General features: G+C 38.7%; 1 protein-coding gene across 3 annotated transcripts in view; it reads left to right on the top strand.

Moving 5' to 3' along the window:
* TRIM44 (tripartite motif containing 44) overlaps nt 1-23503 on the top strand; it is a 158839-nt gene that overhangs the window by 38857 nt on the left and 96479 nt on the right. For all 3 annotated transcript variants that reach the window (XR_011649917.1, XR_009187592.2, XM_004446831.5), the window contains exon 2: nt 5258-5335. Coding sequence is in view for 1 of the 3 variants with exons in the window: in XM_004446831.5 (XP_004446888.2) it covers nt 5258-5335 (78 nt within the window). In the remaining 2 variants the exon portion in view is untranslated. The remainder of the gene's footprint in view (nt 1-5257; nt 5336-23503) is intronic.

The following is a 23503-nucleotide window of genomic DNA, read 5'->3' as shown; positions in this document are numbered from 1 at the left end:
AGTTAAAATTCCCAATAAACTGTATATGACAACACTGTAAAAGCAAAGAAAATAGTTCTGTAGTCGGTAGCCTGTGAATTTGCAGCTTCTGATTTAGTTAATCTTTTTCTCATTTACAGGCTGAGCAACAGAAACCCAGAGATGTAAAACGACCTTCTCAAGCTCACACAGCAGTTAGTGGCAGAGCTGGGAATAGAATCTGGGTGTCTGTTCTCTTTGTGCAGTGCTCTTACACTGAGAGCTGTTAAAACTTTTTTTTGGAAATCTTAGGAAAGGTAATGTCCCTTTGCCTAGAAAGCTCATGTGTATCCCAAAATTTGTATTCAATTTTGGGGATTTCAGAGCTCCTTGAAATCCATAGATGAACACTTGTAAAGAAGCCTCTCCTGTGCCTGCTCACTCATACATTGGCAATGCAAAAGGAGCAGTGTTGACAGGAACTTGAAGGAGTAGCCTTGGCCCTGGGTTCGTTCATTCTTAACTGTTTTTATGCTAAATCTTAATTATGCAGGAAATAGGAATACATTTCGCTAAGTCTGAAACTCTTCCTACTACTGCCCCCAATACTAGGCCCTCCAATAATTACTTTGCTAGTCTTTTACGTACATATATATCAGCTATAAAAATAATAAAGTTTTGCATCATTAAAAATAAATGGTGTTTATCATATATAATGTTTTGCAAATTTTTAAAAAATTCAACAGAATGTTTTGCATTGCATCCAGGTACATATGGATCTACTGCATTCTTTTTATTGCTGTATCTCATCCCATGGTTTATTACTTCATAGTCATTCAGTAGTACAAACAAGGCTGCACTAAGAATTTTCATACATGTCTCCTTGGCATATGTGCTAGTGTTTCTCATAGGGAGAAAGAGAAGGGGACTTGCTAGGCATGTGATTTCAAGGTTACTGTATCATTTTATACTTCCATCAGCAACATATGAAAGTCTATCATTCTTCCATCAGCAATATATAAAAGTCTTCAGTTCCCCAAAGCCTCTCAATACTTAATATTATCAGATTAAATTGTTTTTTCAATCTGATTGGTAAGGAATTATATCATAATTAAGAGTAAATTTGAGCATCTTTTGCATCTTTTCATATGTTTATTAGCCATTTCACATTTCTGTTATGTTCATATCCTTTCTTGGGACTTCTTTGGGGCTACTTGGCTCTTTCTTACTGATATTTAGAAATTCCTTCTGTATTTTTCTGTATATTCTTGATACCAATTCTCTTCTGTTATATATGTTATATATGTATGTCTTTTTTCATTTAGATCTTTTTGATTGTGGTTTTGTCACTGACTTGCTCTGTAATTTTAGGTACATCATTTGACTTCCACAAACCTATTTTTCTTTATTGTAAAGTGAGAATATACTATCTATTAGAGTTACTATGAAATCATAATGAAAGAGCATATGAGCTCTGTGATTTTGGGGTTTGTCATTTGATTTCCACCAGCCATTTTTCTCAGCTCTAAAGTGAGAATATACTACTTATTAGGGTTATTACGAAATGCCAATGAAAGAACATAAGAAAGTGCCTTGGAAAGTAAAGAATACCTTTAAATGTAAGGCATTTTGTCCTTTTTCTGGTTGTATTATGACTCATTCTGAGGAGCTGGCTTTTGTGAAGCATCCCACTCATTCACAGATTGATCAAATTCTGAGGGGTAGGTGTCACAACATAGCACTTGTCTCTTTTATTCTGCACTGTCTTATGGGAGAGACAAAGTTCATAAACAAGATATGCTCACGTCCAACTCCTTTGTTCTTGGAATGCATTGAATAGGATGCACGTGAAGTGCTAAAATCAGGCCGATCTCTCTTCTTACTCTCAGTGCTTGCCCCAAGGATTGACATAGTAGATTCTGGCCATTTATGGAACCAGATGTCTACAAGGTCAGAATTAGGGAATGGGTTTGTTTTGGTGGGTGGTTATTATTATTTTTTTATGTTGTGTGTTTCCTGGCTCACTTTCTTATTCATAACCTGCCATTTGTTACTATCCTGATCCACTTCTCAAAAAATACATAAGTGTATTTTTTATACATTTTTTATTAGAGAAGTTGTGCGTTTACAGAGCAATCATGCAAACAAATAACTAAAATATACTAGTATCCTATGACTTTGGGACATCCACACCTAGATACTACCCTCAGACCCAGACTACCCTGTGTCCTTACCCTAAGATCCTTGCTTTAGAGACCTCCCCTTCCAGCTCTCCTCTGGTCATGGCTGTCCCCTTATACACCATCCTCCAAGTACCCAGGACCCAAGAATTACCTGGCCGAATGTCCTGAGCCTGCTTCAGAGCCTGCAGACCCTCTTTCCTCCCAAGGATGGATTAAGCCATTGTGCCTCACCCCTGACATCCCTAGGTCCTGGTTGTGGCTATGAGGTGATTTTGTGAGGGGTGTTCATAGAACTTAACCTGTGCACAAAATCCTTTGGGGTGCAGAATGGGACTGGAGTGTAGGAAAAGAAAGGGGGGGGGGGGTTGGGGCTTGTTTTCTCCATATGTACTCTTGTCCCTGCCCTGTAACTGTCAGGGTCAGGTCTGCCCAAATGAGTTCTGACACCCATCTGCTTTTTTTATGGGGGGAAAAAACATTGGGAGTGCTCTTCTTCACCACCCATTTACAGACTGAGTATGGCAGGCTCAACATAGAGTCCAATTAATCTTTGAGAATAATTCCCAAAGATAGTGGGCTGGGGAGGGAGATGGGTGAATTTTCTGATAGAAGAGTTTCTATGCCCCTCCTCTGTCTCTCTCCTGGGTAGGCAGTGCTGCTGATGCTTTATGAAAAGGAGGGAGGATTCTGCTGACACACTGCATTTTTTATAAAAAAAGGCTAAGGGTTCTCTTATCTCTCTGCACAAGGTACATCTGTGTGCAAACAGGCTGTCTGCTTCTTAGGGATTCCTTCATCATTCTTTTTCTTTTCTGAAGGTTTTAAGGCACAGTTTGGTACATCCTTTCTATTTTCTAGAGCCAGGGGAAAGTCATATTACATCAGGGTTCTTGCAGAGGAGCTTAAAATGGGCGCTGGCAGCTAGGATGTGGGGGAAGAACACTTTCCAGGGACAAGTGACCTGCTTGTTCAGCCAATGAGAAGCAGGTTAGAGGAATGATATCACCAGACAAGCTTTATTGTCTGATCATCTCATAAAAGCAAGATTGTGACTGGTAGCTTAACCCTTTTTTAGGTACTTTGGGTCTCATCACTCCCTGGTATGTGACCTCCAGATTCCTTTTCCCATTTGTGTGGCAGAACACTGAAATTAAAGACTTGAAATTGATGAAGAAATTAAGAGAGTTATAATCATAATTTTAAAAAAATACAAATTATTAAAATTTAGAACCACAGCTAGAATAGAAGGGTGATGTTCAGAGTCCAAATCTGAAGTGGATATAAGCCTTAGTCATATTACATCAGATTTAAAAACTATAGGTTTGAGAGGGAAGGGAGGTTAGTGGGGAGAAAGATTTAGCCTTTAGTGTATTTTGATTCATTACAGTAGGTTCTTAATTAGTATTTCCTGTTTTGGAGGAATTGAAATTGATTCTGAAAATTTGGAAAATATCAGTGATTCTGAAGCCAGTTTCAAGTAAGAAATATTTGTAGTGTTTGTTTATATTTGTGCTTCTTTATTGTCCTTTCCCCTGTAAAAATGGAAGTTATTTTAACTCATCATACTTCCTTTCCTTCACTGGGAATCTGAGGGTGATGACTCTACCCTATCCTAGAGAGTTGTTGAAATAAGAAAATAAATGAATTTATGTCACTTTAGATTGTATTACATGTATGTAATATTTTTAGGGTATTCATGTCTTAAGGTTGTATGTTCATTTTTTTCAGCATACTTTTAAACCATCTTCTCGGTGAAAGAGATATAGAGATGAAATATGTGTTCTTTTCCTTAAGGAACTTGCAACATCATGAGTGAGACAGACCGTAAAATAAAAATATCTCATGCTTATGTTGTATTTACTATGTGCCAGGCCCTGTTCTAAGCACTTGACATGTATTAACTCTTTTAATCTTACTATAACCCTTGAAATAGGTACTGTTCTTAGCTCCAGTTACAGACAAAGAAACTCAGGCACAGAAAGGCTAAGTGACTTGCCTAAGATCACACAGCTATTGGTAGAATTGGGATTTGAATCCAAACAATGTCTGTGCTGTAAACCTGTGCTGACCAATACAGTAGCCACTATCCACATGTGGCTATGGAGTACTTGAAATGTAGCTAGTCCACATTGAATTGTGTATTAAATACATGCTTGGCATCAAAGACTTAATACAGAAAAAAAAAAAGAATGAAAATATCTTATATTGAAATTATACATTGCAGTGATAATATTTTGGATATATTAAATTATAAGTAAAAATACATGATCAAAATTAATTTCACCTGTTATTTTTATTGTGGGTACTAGAAAATTTCAAATTACATATATGGGTTGCATTTGGGACTCACGTTGTCTTTCTATTGGACTCACATTACCTTTCTGTTATTATTACACTGTAATAATAACAATATTATTAGCAAGTGACATTAATCAAGCATTTATTATATATAACATACTTGCTAATAACTTTACAAACACAATTTCATTTGAGCCTAAAAATAACCCTATTATACCGTTTTATAGTAGACAGAGAAAGTTTTGAGAAATTAAATAATTTACCTGGGGTTAATCACTATTGACAGGCCCCAAATTTGAAATCTTGTATGTCTGACTCAAAACCCTGTGCTCTTGAGCAGTATAATATAATACCACTTCCAATTAAAGCCCAGGGGTTTGTCTTTTTTTTTTTAATTTTTATGAGAATATTTAATATTTCATGCTTCTGTGTTTGACATGTAGAGGTTCAAAATAAAAATTATTAGGTCATAAAATAGACATCCTAGATGGAATTCTCTTTTGCAGAGCCTTGGCCCTCAGTTGAACACTGGCACAATTGAGCCCCAAAGATGAAACTATGAGTCAGCCTTTACAAATTGCATTTAATTTTCATTCCAGTAGTTCTCTCGGGTCACTTGTCCATTTATGTCCCAGTCCCCTTTTCCATAGAGAAAGGGAGGAGGGGCAGCACAGCTGTCCTTAGTAGTTTAGTACTCTTGGCTGATAAAAAGAAATAACAGCTTTTTACTTTCCTTTTCATTGTCCTCTGAAATGCTGCTTGCAGTTGAGAGAGAAACGAAATGCTGCCTAGTGACCCCTGACTTTTCTTTCTTCTAGAGCAAAGATTCAGGTGGACTGAAGGCGGCTATGATAGAGTTGGTGGAAAGGCTAAAGTTCAAGAGCTCAGATCCTAAAGTAAGTATTGTTTTGGAATTGATTGGGTGTTGGTACCCCAAGCACTTCATTCTCCTTGAGCTAAGTTGGAGAGATGTTAATAATCATCTGTCTGAACATTGCTTTAAAATCTATTGAAGCCTACCCATCAAAAACCAAGTACGAATCTAATATGCTTATAGATGTCATCTCTCACCCCTTTTCTATTTTATAACTTAAAATACATAATCATTAATTGTTTTCCTTAAACTGCAGACAAGTGAATTTTTTATCTTCCTTTACCAGGCCCTTGAGGCTTCTGTTCTCTGCGTCCATTTTATCCAGCCAAAGTCACCTGAGATACTGATCAGTTTAAGGCCTGACGCTGGAACAGGATCCAGACCCACCCAGTTGGTGCTCAGCACTAGTTTCTCATTTCTCCTCCACTTACAGGAGCCAGCTGCCACTGAGAATCCTTTTGTCCTCATGACTTGGAGTCTAGTCTGGGAAATGTTTTAAGCCTGCCAGAATTTTTCTGCAAGACACTAGGGGCTGGAGGGTTGATATTCTGGGAGATGCCATATGAAGGTGTGGGGTAGACTGATGAACAAGCTGGAGGGTCAGGCTCCCTTTTCCTACCCAGACACTTACTGTGGTACTACGTGCTGTTGGTGCCAGCTGGCTCTCCCTGACAGTCAGAGCTTCTCACAATTAAATAGGGAAAGGAGTTTGGGATTTTGTTTTCCTTTTCCTCTCTCTTTTTATTTTTGAAGTTCTTTATAAGGAGTCTGAAAATAGCACTTCTTATGCACCTACTGAGAGCCAGGCACTGTTTTAGGATTGTGATAAACTTTGGATCACTGCAAAAACGTGTATACTAGAGTTTATTATTCCCATTTTATTGATAAGGACATTTAGGTTTAAAGATAGGGAGGTTATTGGCCCCAAATCTAGCATATATAAGAGCTGGGATTCAAACTTTTAACTCCAATGCCTGTGCTCTTTCTTTTATATCCTTTTGGAGACTGAGCACTGAGTTTGATCTCCTTCCTATCATATAATCACATTGTGCCTCAGTTTTTCAAGCTGAAACACTATACAAGGTAGAACTACAGAAATCGATGTGTTTGTCAAGAACAGCCACCAATCTACAGAATATTTTTCTCTTCATACAGCATTAAAAGTATTGGGACATTGTTAATTTCTCATATTCTGGTGCAGTTAGGGTTCCAAAGGTAGAGAGTATCTTGATAGAAAAAAAAATTAGGTAGCTTTAATCAACTTTTAGCTCAAGATAGGAGGACCACTCTTATAAATAATTTTTCCTGTAGTGAAGATGAACCAGTTGATTATTAAAGGTTACTGAAAGCTTTTCTTACCAAATGTCTCTGGTTTCTGGGACAACAGCCATACTAAGGGAGACAACTGTGTTTTCTGTTTCTGCCATTAAGCACATAATTGTAATCAACAGGGCAGTGAAGAATGTGAGGATATGTGCAGTCATGCTGAGTGGCCTTTGTGTATGATGATTGTACAGGTAAAACACTTTTGATGCTTCTGATGTTAAACTTGCCAGAGGTGAAAGAAGTGAGTGGTCCCATGAGAGCAACCCATGGAAGCCTCAGTATTTCCCAGGATGCATCAGAAGCTAAACCATGTTTATAATTATAAGGACATTTTGATCTCCTTATAATTGATCTTGGATAAATGTGTACATACTCACCTCTCTTCCACCTTCTGTTATCTTGCTCTGGATCATTTACCACCACTTTATTTTATTTTCCTAGTTTGTCATTAGTATATGCAGTGCACACCTGGAACCAGCTTGACGAAAGTTGAAGGTAATTGTAGAATGGCTGCCAGGCAAGAAGTGGGGTGAAAAATGGACCACTTAAAAATACACAGTTTCTGCAACAAAGAAAAGTTTCCCAGAAATAAATTGATGTCTTCCAAGAGAACTCTTAAGTTTCCAGTCAGAGCTCTACCATCGTCTTACTTTTAAGTTGGTCTATTTAAGAAGGGCACCATCTCCCAGGTTGTGTGACCTGTTATTTCCTGGAATCCTGCTTTTACATAGAAGCACTGATTTGAGTCATTGAGGACTGAGCACCATCTCTGTCTCACTTCCTCTAGAATTCCCAAAGCTTGATTAGTCCTTTCTACTGAGTACTTAATTTTTTCACCTCTGAGTTATCCAGAGACAAGTAGAAGATGCGTAGATTAACAGTTTTATGAAAGAAAAAATTATAAAATAATATATGCCACAGATTAAAAACAGATATTCATAAAGGAAAAGAAAAATGTTTTTCCCCTGAGATAACCACCATTAACAGTTCGGTATGTAATTTGGGCATTTTCCATGTGGAAATACATAAAAATATATTTTTTTAACAGAAACGATACTATATGGTTTTGCAATTGCTTTTATCATTGCACAGATTATCTTAGATATTCTTCTTCGTCAGTAATAAAAACTTAATTCTTCCAAATGAGCTATCTCATTTTGTTAAATACATTTTTTAGGCACCTTTTTTCCTTTTAGACTAGTGTAGGGGTTCTTAGCCTTTTTTGTTCCAGACCCCTTTGCCAGTCAGGTGAAAACCACATATCCCTTACTAGGTTCACACTATATGGTGTGGTATTTAATAAATATATCACACCTATACCAACATGTCCCCACAAGAATGATGTTTTTTTTAATTTTAATTCAAGCTCACAGACCCCTTGTTAAGAACTCCAGGACTAGTGTTTCTTAAATTTTAGTGTGCATGCAAATCACCTGGAGGATTTGTTAAAACATATAGGGCTGGGCCTACTACCACAGTTTATGTTTCAGTAGTTCTGAGGTGACGGGAGACTTTTCATTCATAGTAAGTTCCCAAGTGATGCTGGTGCTGTTGGTTCAGGTACCAAACTTTGAGGACCATGTCTGGACCTTAGTTCTTGTTTTGATTTTTTTCATTTCTTTCAGCAAATAGTCAGAGGAGTCCCTGGAAATAAGTCCAAGTGATTTCAACTTTGAAAAAAAATGAAATACATGAAAATCCACGTATACTACGCTGATAAATGGAGCAGAAGTGGCAAAGGAGTAGGGGAAGGGAAAAGGAGGTAGGTTGGAGAGTCAGCTCAGGTTGTCTAATAGTTTGTAACAAAGAAATAGCAAAGTCAAAGAGAGGTAAAGGGGCCCTGGTCAGGATTTAGGAGCATGATCAAAGCCCATACCAAGGTTTAACCATAGGCTAAGTTCTAAAACCAGAGGAACAGCAGGAGACATCAAATCCAAGTCATCAGGAATGAGCCTAAAGCCAGGAATCAGAGCCAGTGATGGTTGATAAATAATGCACAGAAGCAGACAAGGTGTGTGCATGCATGTTTCTGTGGCGAGCCCTGTTTAAAGGGTGCATATCTTCAGGGATCTAGAATGAATTATATAGTGGAAAAAGGTTATTTTAATAACAATCTTTAATTTGCAAAAAGGATCAGTAGGAAGTGGTCTTTTAAATAATAAGCCATCTGAATGTATTTGAAATTATTCCGTTGCAAAATTCTTTTTTCAGCCAAACTTTTCAGAAGTATTTATTGCACAAAGCAGGACTTTTCTCTCCAGGTTTCTTATATTTGTGCTAGATTTCAGGGAAATTGAAAGATGTAACCAATCAGGGATATGTGTATGCGTGTGTGTACTTGCATACTTGGAATTTTAGGAAATTTAAAACACTCTGAGGTCTTCATCGTCACAGCTTTTCTTTTTAGTGACCATATAGTCACCTTCCATAATTTACCTAGAGGAAACGGAGCCTCAGAAAGCACATTGATTCCCTTCTCTCTGCCCCATTCCCCTCCAGCCCCTCAGAAATATGGATCCAAAAGTTTAACATGCTAAACTCAACCAAACTAATCTCTTATTATGTGGTTAATAACAGCCACTTTCTCTATTATGTACTGATTGCTTTTCGATCCCTCTAAGGTTCATTGTTTCCTGAAACTGGTGTGCTTGAAGAAAACAGTTAAAAATAACAATTGTGTATCTTGAATTCATACTAATCTTTTAAGAAGTTATTCTCATGGAAGAAACTTCTTAAAACTAGAGCCAAGTGGCTTGCATTATTCAGTCTGACTGGAGTGGGATTAAACATGAGATCTGGTTATAACAACTCTGCTTAACACATTTCAGGTTTTTTTCCTTCTTGTTTTCTCTTATTTCTAGAGGTGTTCTTACTGAAGTATGAAACCAAGGAATTGTTAAGTTAATCATGATGGATAAGCACATATGTATACCCCCAGCCCAGCAACATGAAATAAATCTGAAAGTGATTTTATTTTTGTCATTTATATAGCCTTTTATAAATACAAAAGCACTTTACAGTCATTTTTTATGATCTTTTTTTTTCTTCTGGAGGAACCAGAGATTGAACCAAGGATCTCATGAGAAGCAGGTGCTTAACCAGTGAGCTATATCCACTCCCCAATGAGAATTGGTTATTCATTTGTTTGTTTGTTTTGTTTTTGTTTTTTAGGAAGTACTGTGGTCGAACCCAGGACCTTGTACCTGGAAAGCAGGCACTCAACCATTTGAGCTACATCTGCTCCCCTACAAACATTTTTAATAGTTGATATCATTGGCGTGGAGCACAACCTATTCTTTCACTCTTCTGTGTTAATCAGACTCTTGCCAAAATTGCATGTTTTGCATGCACAAATATAAGCAAAGCCTAATTTTAATTATTGTTATCAGTGCCCTATTATTTACAAGAGCTAAGCCAGACCTCATAGTGGTTTATGCCAGTCCCAAGACAGTGTTTTGGAGCAATGTTTATTCAACCAACTAAGGCAAAGAAGTGTTCCTTTGGTTGAGGGAGTATTAGAATTATTGACCTATTTCTGTATTTTTCATTAAAAAAAGTTTTTAATAGGGAATCTTAGAAGGTATGAACAGTATTTATTTTTATTTCTCTATTCTTAGCCCTTATTAGCATGTTGCCTGACACATTAGTCATAGATAAGCATTATCTTTTTCAATAGTCCTTTGAAAATAAGTATGAATATTTGCTCTATTTTATGATTGAGAAATTTGAGACTTAGAGGGGTCAAGCAGGTTGCTAGTAAGTATTGGAACTTTAACTTCACATTCGTCTTACTCCAAAAACCTGTTTTCTTCACACCTATACTATTGTCAAATCTATGGATGAGTAGAGCTATATACATACAGAATGTCATCCCTAGCAACATGATTCCTCTCTATTTTCCCCTCATGTTCTTCTTTTATCTCATTTTTCTGGGGTCCTGATGTCATAGCTCTCTATAATCCCAGAGCCCCAGGACTGGGCAAAGACCTTTTACAAGAGAAAATGTGGAGATGGCGAAGGAGCCATGACAGCTCCAGAGTAGGGATGGATGTCTTTCCAGGTTAAGTACTAGACCTGGACTGCTGTCCTTGAAGCCCAGCCCTGGCTAAAGTAGGAACTGAGGCAAATGCTTCAACAGTTCAAAATCTAGTGGAGGACACCAAGTGGGAAAAATGCCTGTGTTTTCTCTGGCCCACTCTAGACACTGAGGCATGGAAACCACTCAAAATTAAGTGTGGACTTCTTCCATCCTCCCTAGACACTTGGATGGCAGAAAGAAGAGAAAAAAAATTCTTTTCCCTCCTTCACTCCCTCCTTGTCTCCCTCAAAACAAAACAACTCCTACCTCTTCCTACACCCTAGGTATAAAAGTAATACATGTTTTCTTTAGAAAAAATGTGGAAAATGCCAGCGAGTACAAAGAAGAAAGAAAAAAGTCATTCTTCTGCTACTTGCAGTAGTTTAAACTTTGGGTACTTTTTTTTTTTTTTTTTTAAGTACAGGTTCTTGAACCTTTAGACTGTCTAATTCAGTAGTTCTGGGGTCTGCTTTTTTTAACATGCATACAGTCTGGGTGATTCTGATACATGTGGTTGACTTCGAGAGACATCTGTGGAAAAACTGATTAATGTTAATGGTATTTTGTCTTTCAGATAGAAAATTGCCATTATTCTGTTATATATAGTTTTGTATCCTGCTTTTTTGCATTACCTAACTAACATTATCCCTTGTAAATGCATATATTTTTATCATTTAAATCCCATTTCCATCTTTGAACCCATTTTAGGAAACTAGAATCCTGCAGGTCAATCTGCCACTATTGCCAAGTGAAAATTTTATCTGCTAAGGTGTTTCTGTTTTCTTTCTAATGACATAAGTAGATTCTGTGAGCTTCTTTTTTCTTTTTTCTTTTTTTCAGGCAGTCATGTCAGTCACAATCCAAGGTTGTTCAGGCACAATAGAAACTGTTCACAGTACCTACCTTCCCAGTTCACAGTATCTATCTTCCCCACTGGTCAGGGGCCTCACATAATGTGACAGAATAAATATAGGGCTGGATGGGACATCTGAGGCCATCTGCTCAATATCCCCACTTTCCATATGAGGAAACTGAGGTGCCAAGAGGTTAAGGGTACTTGCTTGAGTTTACTCACCCAGCTAGTTATAGCAGAGCCAGAATAGGTTGACAGCAATCAGGGCTACCGTTCAATAGTTTTCTCAGTAAGAAGAAATTTACTGGGCAAGAATGTGGAGAATTTGGAACTTTCATACAGTGCTGGTAGAAATGTAAAATTCTGAGCTCCTTTGGAAAGCTGTCTGGTAGGTTCTCAAAAGGTTGAACATAGTTACCATATAATCCAGCAATTCCACTCTTAGGCATATTCCTAAGAGAAATGAAAACATATGCCTACACAAAAAAACTTGCACTTGTGTTCAAGGCAGCATTATTCATAATATCTAGGAAATAGAAACAACCCAAATGTCAGTCACCTAATAATTGGATACATAAAATATGGTCTATTCATGCAATGGAATATTATTTAACAATGAAGAGAAATAAGGTGTGGATAACATGCATGCAATATGGATGGACCTTGAAAACATTATACTAAGTGAAAAAAACCTGTCAAAAAAGACCAAATATTGTTTGATATCATTTATATGCAGTGTCTAGAATTGGCATATTTATAGAGAAAGAAAGTGGATTAGTGGTTGCTTGGTGCTGAAGGGAATGAGGGGTGTCAGGGATGACTGCTAAAAAGGAAGGGTTTTCTCACTTTTGTGTTTCAAAGGACTTTGTCAAGAAAGTGAAAAGGCAGCCTATTCAATGGGAGAAAGTATTTGGAAACCACATGTACTAGTCAAAGAGGTGCTGATGCAAAGTGTAAGAAACCTGTTGGGTTTTATAAGTGGTATTATTTGGGGTAAAAGTTCAGTTACAAGGCCCTAAACAGTCCAGCTCAAGGTTGGTTTCTTACCAAAGTCAGTTGCCATGTGTTGAAACAAGATGGTTTCTGATCTCTGCAAGGGTTCAGCCTTCCTCTCTCTCAGCTACAGACTGGCATAGGGCTTGTCTCTCTGCCTGGGGCCACAGGATCAAAGTTCTCTTTCATATCATGACAAAGTTCTCTCCTCTGGCATCTATGGAGCTCTCTCTTCCTATGCATCTTCTTGAGTGATTGTTCATTTATATAGCCCACTAAGGGGGCAGGGACTCAACCCTGAGTCACAGCCTACTGATGTGGTCAGATCAAAGCCCTAATCTTCACATAATTTAATCAAAGTCATCTCAGCTGAATCTAATACAGTCAGAGTCTCACACCCAGAGGATCTAACCAGTTTACAAACATAATCCTTCTTTTTGGAATTCATAAATAATATTAAACTGCTATACCACATATCTAGTAAGGGTTTGATATACATGTTATGTAAAGAGATAATATAACCTAACAATAAAAAGACAAGCAACCCAGTTAAAAAAATGGGCCAAAGACTTGAATAGACACTTCTCCAAGAGGAAATACAAATTACCAAAAAGCACATGAAAAAAATGTTCAACATCATTAACTATTAAGGAAATGCAGATCAAAAGTACTGTGAGATATCATTTCACATTTTATGGAGCGGTCATTATTACAAAGACAGAAAACGTGCTGGAGAGGATGTGGGGAAATAGGAACACTCCTTCACTATTGGTGGGTGTGTAGAATGGTGCAGCTTTTGTGGAAGACAGTTTGGCGGTTCCTCAAAGCACTAAATATAGAATTGCTGTATGATCCAGCATTTCCATTACTAGGAATATATTCAGAAGAACCATTGGGAAGCAGATTTGGCCCAACAGATAGGGCGTCTGCCTACCACATGGGAGGTCCAAGGTTCAATCCCAGGGCCTCCTGACCTGTGTGATGAGCTGGCCCATGCACAGTGCTGATGCACTCAAGGAGAGCCGCCCAGCGTGAAAAAGTGCAGCCTGCCCAGGAGTGGCGCCGCACACACGAAGAGCTGATGCAACAAGATGACGCAACAAAATGAGACACAGATTCCGGGTGCTGCTGACAAGAATACAAGCGGGCACAGAGGAATATACAGTGAATCGACACAGAGAGCAGACAACTGGGCGGGGAAGGGGAGAGAAATAAAAAAAAAGAAAAAGAAGAACCAAAAGCAAGGACATGAATCCCTGACATTTGCACACCAATGTTCATAGGAGCATTATTCACAATTGCATAAAATGTGGAAACCACCCAGGTGTCAATCAACTGATGAGTGGATAAATGTGGTTTATACATGCAATGGAGTACTATTCAGTTGTAAGAAGAAATGAAATGAGGACGCATATAACAACATGAATGAACCTTGAGGACAATATGTTGAGTGTAATAAGTCAGACACAAATGGCAAATATTGTATGGGCTCACAATATGGGTTAGCACTAATATGAACTAAAATGATGAGTAAACGTTCAGAGGTTAACCATAGAGCACGGGTTACTAGGAAATCGTGGGTTGAGAATAGAGCTGATGCAAATTGTATGTAGGCTTTTTAATAAGATTTATTGTAAGTGTATGGAAATGAATAAGAGTTGTCGGTAATACATTATAGTAAGTATAATTAACACTACTGATTTATAATGTGATTGTGGCTGAAAGAGGTAGTCTGTGGATGTAATATTTCACTGGAGAGGAAGCTAGAGAATAGAGACTGTGTAACAATGATTTTGGTAGTACAGAGATTTTGGTTAATAGTATAGGAATGTTCTTCCTTTACAAAGTGTTAAGTATATGGTGATACACTGAAAATTACAACAAATGTAACTTATGGATTATAGTTTATAATAATATTGTAATATTTTTGCAGCAATGGCAAAGATATATCAATTCTAAGAGACAGCAATAGGAGAGTGTAAGGGAATGTATTAGTCTGCCAAAGGGGTGCTGATGCAAAGTACCAGAAATCTTTTGGCTTTTATAAAGGGTATTTATTTGGGGTAAAATCTTACAGTCCCAAGGCTGTGGAAAATGCAACTCAAGGTACCATTAGAAGTACTTTTCTCACCAAAGTCAGCTGCCACGTATTGAAGCAAGATGGCAGACGATCTCTGCCTAGTTTCTCCTTCCTTCCTCTAGTTTCTCCTTCCTTCCTCTTTTTTTTTTTTTTTTAAGATTTATTTATTCCCCACTTCCCCCCATTGTTTACAGGTGCTGTCTGTTCTCTGTGTCCATATTGCTGCGTGCTCTCTGTGTCTGCTTGTCTTCTTTTTAGGAGGCACCAGGAACCGAATCCGGGACCTCCCATGTGGAAGAGAGTCACTCAGTCACCTGAGTCACCTCAGCTCCCTGGTTCTCCTTCCTCTTAAGACTGTAAACTATCAGGCAAATGGCTCATTTCTCTTCCCAGGGCTTTAGCTGTTGAGCCTTCTCCTTTCTGCCACATGACAGGATCAAAATGACAAAGTTCTCTCCTCTTCTGTGTGTCTTCTTGAGTGAGTGTCCATTTCCACCAAAAGGGCACGACTCAATCTGGGTTACACTTTACTGACGTGGTCAAATCCAAGCCCTAATCTTAACAGGTAATTTAATCAAGGGCCCCTCAACTGAATCCAGTATAATCAAAGGACATCATCATACCCAGAATAGATTAGTTTACAAACATAATTTTTTTCTTTTTGGGATTCATAAATAATCTCAGTCACAGGGGATATGGAATTTTTTCCTTTTGAATTCTAAAATTTACTGAGATGATGACACCACAACTCTGTGATGAATATGAGAGCCACTGAGTGTACAATTTGATTGGATTGTACAAAACATGGGACAGTGAATCCTGTGGTGGAAGATGGACTGTGGTTAGCAGAATAAATATGAGAACATTCTCTCATGAACTGTAACAAGTATATAATACTAATATAGGGTGACATTAACCAGGTGGGTTGGGGGAATGGCTATAGTTAGGAGTAATGTTTTAACGATGCTTTTTCATAGTTTGTAAGAATTGTTTCACAACAATGCAAGGTGTTGGTGTTAGGGTAATCTATGATGATATGCATGTTTGTTTTGTAAGTTCACAATTTATACTATACAGTTATTGTTATTGATGTTCATGTATGAATGGTAAACTTCAATAAAAAAAGTTAAAAAAATAAAGTAAGGGTTTTCTTTTCGGGGTGATGAAAATGTCCTTAAAATTAATTTTGGTGATGGTCGCATAATTCTTGTGAATATACTAGAGATCATTGAATTATACACTTAAAATGAGTGAGTTATAAGATATGTGCATTCTCCTCCATAAAAGCTGTTGAGAGAGTGAAATTTTACTGCCTGAATCTCTGTTTTTTGGTCCTTCAGTTGAGGTGTCAGCAGTGAATAGTCCTTTTCTTCTTTCTGCTTGTAGACAGGGACGAAGGGTCAGAAATCTGATGTTAGCCTCTGGCAGAGGGAACAATATATTATAGTTATTAAAAGCTCAGTCTCTGAAATCAGACTGTACCAGGACAGATCATCTCTAGCAGGGATAACTATGTGACCTTTTGCAAATTCTGTATTTAACTTCTCTATTTCTTTGTTTGAATTTGTTTGTTTTGTTTTCCCAGCTCCAAAATAGAGGATAATAGTACATACTTTCTAGGGTTGCTAGGAAGATTAAATGAGATAATCCATTTAAAGTGCTTTAGTTCCATGCGTGGAACATGTCAGCCTCAGCATCCTGTAAATAGTGGTTGCTGCAGTCTTCCTCCTCCTCATACTGAGAACCACCATGACTTCCAGCAAAAGGTAGGCATACAACTATCAGGACTGTGAGGACCCCCACCTCCACCCCTAACGCACTGACAGAGTTCGGGAGACCTTCCAAGTCTTTCCAAAAATTAAGCCTCCTATTTATATATAACTAGATTCTATACTTGGATCAATTAATACTTCCTAGTATTAGTGACACTTACTGATTGCAGGTTTTAAAGAGCCACTGATACCTCTTTGAGTGGAATGACGTGCAGAATAATTAATTTAAACCTCTACATTTGGGATCCCTTGCTGTTGCAGCCTGGCTGGCTGGCTCTGTGAGCCCTGCCTGGCTGCAGAATCACCAGTATTAGTTCTGCTGCCCATTCAAGTAAAGGAAAATTTATTTGCCTTAGGAATGTGCATGTTTGTGTCCATATATTCCAAATAGAAAAGAAATAAGTGCATAGAAGCAATTATGTTTATTGTTATGGAGCAAACTCTCTAGTTAGCAAAACTGCCTGGTGTCAAATTAAAAGAAAAAGAAATTAAAAGTCATATTTAAGAGACACATTAGGAGATATGTCCCTACTTAAAAGGAAACACCAATGAGACTTTTTTCTCCTACCTCCCCTTCCTCCTGAAGCTTTACCCTTTCACTTTTCGCTCTCTTTTTTGGGGTCCTAGAGCTTCTAATTGAGCCACCTTATATACTGACACTAGGCATTTTAAAACTAAGGTGGAGTGGAGAATGTTAGAAAGCAAAGTGAACTTCAAATGGCTTAATAAAATTAACACATTGTGATGCCCTCCTCCCCCTCCTCCAGCTCCTCTCTACACTGACAGAGGAGACCTGATAATATACTCTGCCCAGAGCTTGAAGGGCTGATTACCCGGCAGAAGCGGAGAAGGGAGTGGAACTGTCAGATCTCCCCCATAGGCAGCCACGCTTCATGTTTCCAATGTAGGATTGTATTTGACATTTAATTTAGGAGCCTAGATACCTAGATATAAAACTTTACTGTGTTAATGGTGATAAAACCACCCAGACTTCTACTTAAGGGCCTTCTCCTCTTCTATACCCCCTCCCCTTTTCCTGTTAAACCTCTCATTCAGTTAGGAATAGAGTTTATGTTTGCTCAAGAAAAAGGTATATAGACTACAATTCTTTTTTTTTTTAAGATTTATTTTTTCTTTATTTCTCTCCCCTTACTGCCCCCGCCCCCCCAGTTGTCTGCTTTCTGTGTCGCTGTGTGTTCTTCTGTGACCGCTTCTATCCTTAGCAGCGGCACCAGGAGTCTGTGTTTCTTTTTGTTGTGTCATCTTGTGTCAGCTCTCCATGTGTGAGGCACCATTCTTGGGCAGGCTGCACTTTCTTTCGCGCTGGACAGCTCTCCTTAACGGCGCGCACTCCTTGTGCGTGGGGCTCCCCTATGCGGGGGACACCCCTGCATGGCAGGGCACTCCTTGCGCACATAAGCACTGCGCGTGGGCCAGCTCCACACGGGTCAAGGAGGCCTGGGGTTTGAACCGCGGACCTCCCCTGTGGTAGGCAGATGCCCTTTCCATTGGGCCAAGTCCGCTTCCCTACAATTCTTTCTACCTTGGGTTCATATGTAGACGCTCTTACCTGATTGACTCTGCATTTAGCCAAAGGGCAAAATTCATCCTGTCTCTGCAGCTGCTGAGAAAAATTACATTCAACCCTGTGATCCAGTTGGTTACCATCCTCTTATTGAATGGCTTTCTTTACTTTCTAGGATGGCTTATTAATTCCTAATCTCAACCTGATTGGTTAGACATTGTTATACCCCATTTTGCAAATGAAGAAATGAGATTTAGAGGTCCAAGTTTGTAGGGCTAATGATGCTAATAAATGATTAATAGTTTTAGAAAGTCATTAGCTCTTTACATGTTGAAGAAAAAAATTTATATTGAGTTTGCCTTGTTTTCCTTTTGTGATGAAAAGAGCACAGACATCGGAGTCAGATGACTTAAGTGCTTGCACTTTTTACCTCTCTCACTTAATGTGTCTGAGCCTTTAGTTTCATCTATAAAGTTGGACTAATCATATCATGTTTTTATTAATGAGTACCCTGAAGATGAAAACTTTTGAGGAGGAGCAGAGAAATGATGATGGAGGATGATTCGGTTTTAGGACCTTTAGCGACCCAAAGAGTTTTAATATTTTCACAACTATGGTTAGCTAATGGTTCATAGAAATGCAGCTTTTTAGCTGCCCAAGGGGGTGGGATGGGGTTTCAGTATGCAAGGGAGAAAAAATAGGATAGAGGCACTTCCATGGTTGGACAGCTGACTATATCCAAACACAGGTTGGATACTGAGGAGCAGAATGTGTCCCATCCTTCCTGCATTCTCTGTGCTTTGCTGACTCACCAATGAAGTAGACTCTGTCTGAGTTGAAGCCCAGTCAGATATTATCAAACTGCAAGAGGCAGCCATTGCTCACTCAGTCTGTGGCCATTTGCTGAAACTGATGCAGGGAGCCATAATATTGACATCCTCACTCTTCAATGCCTAGGATGTGTAAGAAAGTACTTCCTGTATTCTCTTGGGAGATTAGAATCTGAACTCCCAGAGGTATAGGCTTTCTCTTTCCTTCTAAGAAAGATTGTTGGGGGCTTTTCATCTGTGAGAGCTCACATGTAAAATCAGACCAGCAGAACTGTGCTCCTGTTAATGGTATGTGCCTAGAGAGTACTGAGTTCTTTCTATATGTCATTTTGTATAAGTCTCACAAGAATGTCAGGTCAATATTGTTACATCCACTTTATAAATGAAGAAACATCTGCCTTTCTAAGTTTCAGAAGCATTCATTTGCAGAACCAGTACCCAAATTCCTTTTTCTACGACCAACTATGTGCGCTTTACCGTTATGACCCTCTTTAGCAAAGAAGACTCAAAAAACATGAGACCTACATTTCAATGCCATTTTTTTTAGTTTTCCTGCTGGTATGTGGGTAGTGTGGTTTTGTGCTGTCTATATTATACAAATAATTGTGGCTTTGCAGAGGAGATGTTTGGGTAGGAAACTGGAATGGAAGTTGAGGAGTAAGTCATATTAAAATTGCTTTACTCTTTAACAGATAGAATAGCCTTTCTTTGTATATTCAAGTCTAACAGGCTTAAAAATAGTACAATTTCTATATAGGGACCCCCTCAAACTTTGAGTATTTCTACCTCTCACTTCCTAGATAGTAACTTCTGAAACAGAAGCTGTCTTTCTAGTTCATGCACAGGTTAAGGCGGAAAGAAGGAAGGAAAACAAGATAAAATAGGAGCCCCCACACTTATTCTTGGTTGTTACAGGTCCTGGAGATCTCTGGGGACTCATTCTTCTACTTTTACATTGCTATAGCGGGGTCAACCAGAATGGTTTTCTGTTTGCTCAAGAAAAGTGGTGCTCAGAATTTGTGATTACTCTCTTTATTGCCACCCTGGGGTCATGCAAAGAGAGATGCATCTTAAGAGCAAGCAATAGTATTGATTTTAAGTGAATCTAGCATCCCCAGTGAACTGCTTTGTGGTGTGTCCAGTTCAGTGCTGTGTCACCGGGTTACACATCAGGTTGTCATGGCAATGAAGTCATAGCAACTGACAGCATGAACAAGGAGCCCTGGGAGGAGAGGATGCTTGGCAGTCATGCCACAACCATAGTGGTTAGATCTACTTAGGGCTGCCTGTCAGTCTGCTATGATTATGTCTCCCTCAGATGATGGGGATGGAGGTGGGGAGTGCACAGTTGTTATCCATTTCACAGCTGATTAGTAGATTCAATTCAAGTGTTTATTAGGTACTTTCAAACACAAAGCCTTTAGGAAACATGGTCCTGGTCCTCTAATGCTTTAGTAATTAGATGGTGTGTGTCTGTGCGTGTAGGTGTGTGTATGTACATGGATGTGTGTATTTATATTTATTTGTATGTGAGGGAGGAAGGACCATGAAGGGAGATTCAGAAGCAGCATATTATAGGGTCATGTACAAGAAGCCAGTAAAGAACAATATAATACTTAGGCTTAAGTACCAAAATGCTTAGTCTCAGGAAGAAGTACTCTGGGTAGAAATAGAGAAGAACTGGAGTAATCTGACTGAATTATGGGATCCTTATCCAAATGAGTATAATTCTGGGAGGCAAAGCTACAAGACAATGAGAGTGAATGTAGCTCAAGTGATTACTTGCCTGCTTCCTATACATGAGGTCCTGGGTTCAATCCCTGGTACTTTCCCCCCTGAAAAAGGTGCAGGCCAGGCCAAAGACTGTAAGACAAGGCTAAGTTCTAAACACCAATAAGGAAGGGATGAGGGGCACATATAGTCACTAAGTCTGAAGGGGCTTAAGGTGGGATTTGAGGTCAAGATTACTATGCCAAGAATTCAGGGCCAAGTAGAGATAAGAAGGGAGAGAAAACTTGCTAAGAACAAGTTGGAGGTAGAATCAGGATCCTAAGCAATTTCTTCAAATCACCGAGAAGCTCTTTGACTTAGAAATTTGGTTCAGGAAGTAGGGGTGCCTGGGTGTGTGTGTGGGGGGGGGAGCTGGTGGTGGAGAAGAACAGATCTAGCTTAAAAGGTCTGGATGGAGTAGAAAGATGAGGCTAAAATAGAACTTTGGTAGAGGGGCAGGTTTGGGATGACTTCTGACATTCAGTCAATTCTGCTTATGTATATTGCCCACCATTTGCAAAGCCCTAAACTAAGATGCCATGATTTCTCCCCCAGATATTAAGTCGAGAGACCTATAAATTGGCAGAGAAAATAAAACTTGACTTCAGAGTTTAGAGCCTGGGCAATTAACCTTCCCCTTAAGGGTAAGGGGAAACAGATCAGGGTTTGAAGGGAAGATTAGGAGAATGTCTTGGTTAAAAGGAAAATCATATAGCTAAATTATGTGGGTTCAAACTTCAGCTCTCACTGTGTATGTAAGAGAGAGAGAGAGAGAAACTTTGGTCAGATTTCCAACCCTTTGTACCTCAGATTTTTCATCTGTAAAATTGGTATAATAATAGTAGCTACCTTGTGGTATCATTGTAATGATTAATTAAAGTAATACATATAAAATGCTTAGAATAGTGCCTAATATGTAGGGCATTCAAAACAGACAGCAATGATAATGATAAGAAGGATTCAGTTTAAGGCTTGATGGTTTTGGGTACAGAAAAGTTTCCAGATGGATATGCAGTAGCCATAAGGAATTGTTTTTAAATTTTTATTTGTATTTTGCTTGCTTATTTATTTATTTATTTATTTTTGTCATGAAGAATTGTGAGACTGGAGACCTGGAGGGAAAAACCAGGCTTAGGAGTCATTTCCGTTGAGGTGATAGTTGAATTCCAAAGATGGGATGAAATTGCCCAGGAAAAGGTTATAAAGTAGTGCTTCTCAGTGGAGAGCAATTTTGCCACTGGAGGACATTTGGCAATATCTGGAGACATTTTGGGCTGTAAACACCTTGGGGATTGCTACTGGCATCTAATGCACAGAGGCCAGGGATGTTGCAAAGCATCTTTCAAAGCACGGGGCAGTCCCTTCACAACAAAGAATTATACAGCCCGAAAGGTTAGTAGTGTTAAGGTTGAGAAATCTTGGTGTAGAAGAGTTTCTCCAATCATGTGGTGAGACAGTGTGTAAAATTTCAGGGATGAAGCCAGAACTAGAGAGCCAGAAAAGTGCTGAATTGTAGAAAGCACGCAAAAGAGAATTTAAAGACTAGGGATCATAAATATTATAGACAAGTCCACAGTGAGGTTAAATGGAGTTAGTAACTAGTAGACTCCTTAGTGATGGAGGAGATAGGGCAACATGTTATGTAATGTTCAAAAAAACTTTGTGGCTAAAGGTAGGAGAGAGGATAATTGCTTGATAGAGCTGCAGTACCAAAGGAAAAGTGATATTCTGCCCTCTCCACTTCTTATTTTGACTATCATCCTAACAACTGCTAAATTAGATTCCTATTACCCTGGGTCTTCCCTCTTGTTTTGGCAACATAAGTGATTAGAGATTAATGTGGATTGGTGGATTATTGTCCCAAGAGTCTAAAATTTATGCAATTATATCATTTTCGAAATAGAAGGAAACTTGAGTTTGACTTTTCATTGTTTACAGCTCAGGAGTCTGAGGTCTTAAGAGATGAAATAGCTTGCCCAAAGTCATGCAGCTAGTTCGTTGCAAAAAACAGGGCTGACTAACATTCAGGGCCTCTAACTTCCCATCCTGATTGCTTTCCTCTGTACAGAGTTCCTTCCTAATAAGACCCTGTCTGTGTTATGATTAAAGACAAGAGGATGTCCAATGATCAAAATAAAGCTGAAATTAAGCATGCCTTCTGTATTAGTCAGGCAAAGGGATGCTGATGAAAAATACCAGAAATTTGTTTTTATAAAGGGTATTTGTTTGGGATAGGAGCTTACAGATACCAGGCCATAAAGCAAAATTACTTCCCTCACCAAAGTCTGTTTTCACATGTTGGAGCAAGATGGCTGTCGACGTCTGTGAGGATTCAGGTTTTCTTGGTTCCTCTTCCCAGGGCTTGCTTCTTTCCAGGCTTAGGGTGCCTTTCTTCCCTGCGCTCCAGCTTAAGGCTTCAGCATCAAACTCCAACATCAAACTTCCAATATCAAAATCCTTTAACTCTGTCCTTTGCCATGTCTTTTATCCCTTTGGTGGGTGGGGACTCAACACCCTACTGGCACAAGAGGTTTACATAATTATTTAATCAAGTAAACCTCTGAATCCAGTACAATCTAATATGCCCAGAGGAAAAGATCAGTTAATAAACATTATCCACATTTCTTTTGGAATTCATCAATATATGAATATGTGATTATTCATCAATAATATCAAACTGCTATAACTTCTTTTTCACCCAACATTGTTCCTAACTCCATCTCCAACTTTATAATGTCAGTAGGATCATGCAGTCTAGTGCTGTATAAGATCCTAACTCATATTCTTCTGATCTGTTGTGATGATGTCTCTTTCTGACTGATGAGCCTGGTATTGTTCAAAAGTGATTTCACACTTCAGACCACTCATTGGAGCAGCTAGTTAAGCATTTTTCAGAATCTGTCCAGACACTAAAATATCTTCTGAGTGGCACTAGGATGATTGAGGCTCCCATAGAGGAACCT

Source organism: Dasypus novemcinctus, chromosome 10, assembly GCF_030445035.2.
Source record: "Dasypus novemcinctus isolate mDasNov1 chromosome 10, mDasNov1.1.hap2, whole genome shotgun sequence".
NCBI lineage: Eukaryota > Metazoa > Chordata > Mammalia > Cingulata > Dasypodidae > Dasypus > Dasypus novemcinctus.
The sequence above is the reverse complement of the archived record's forward strand: the minus strand, read 5'-3'. Positions and strand labels throughout refer to the sequence as shown.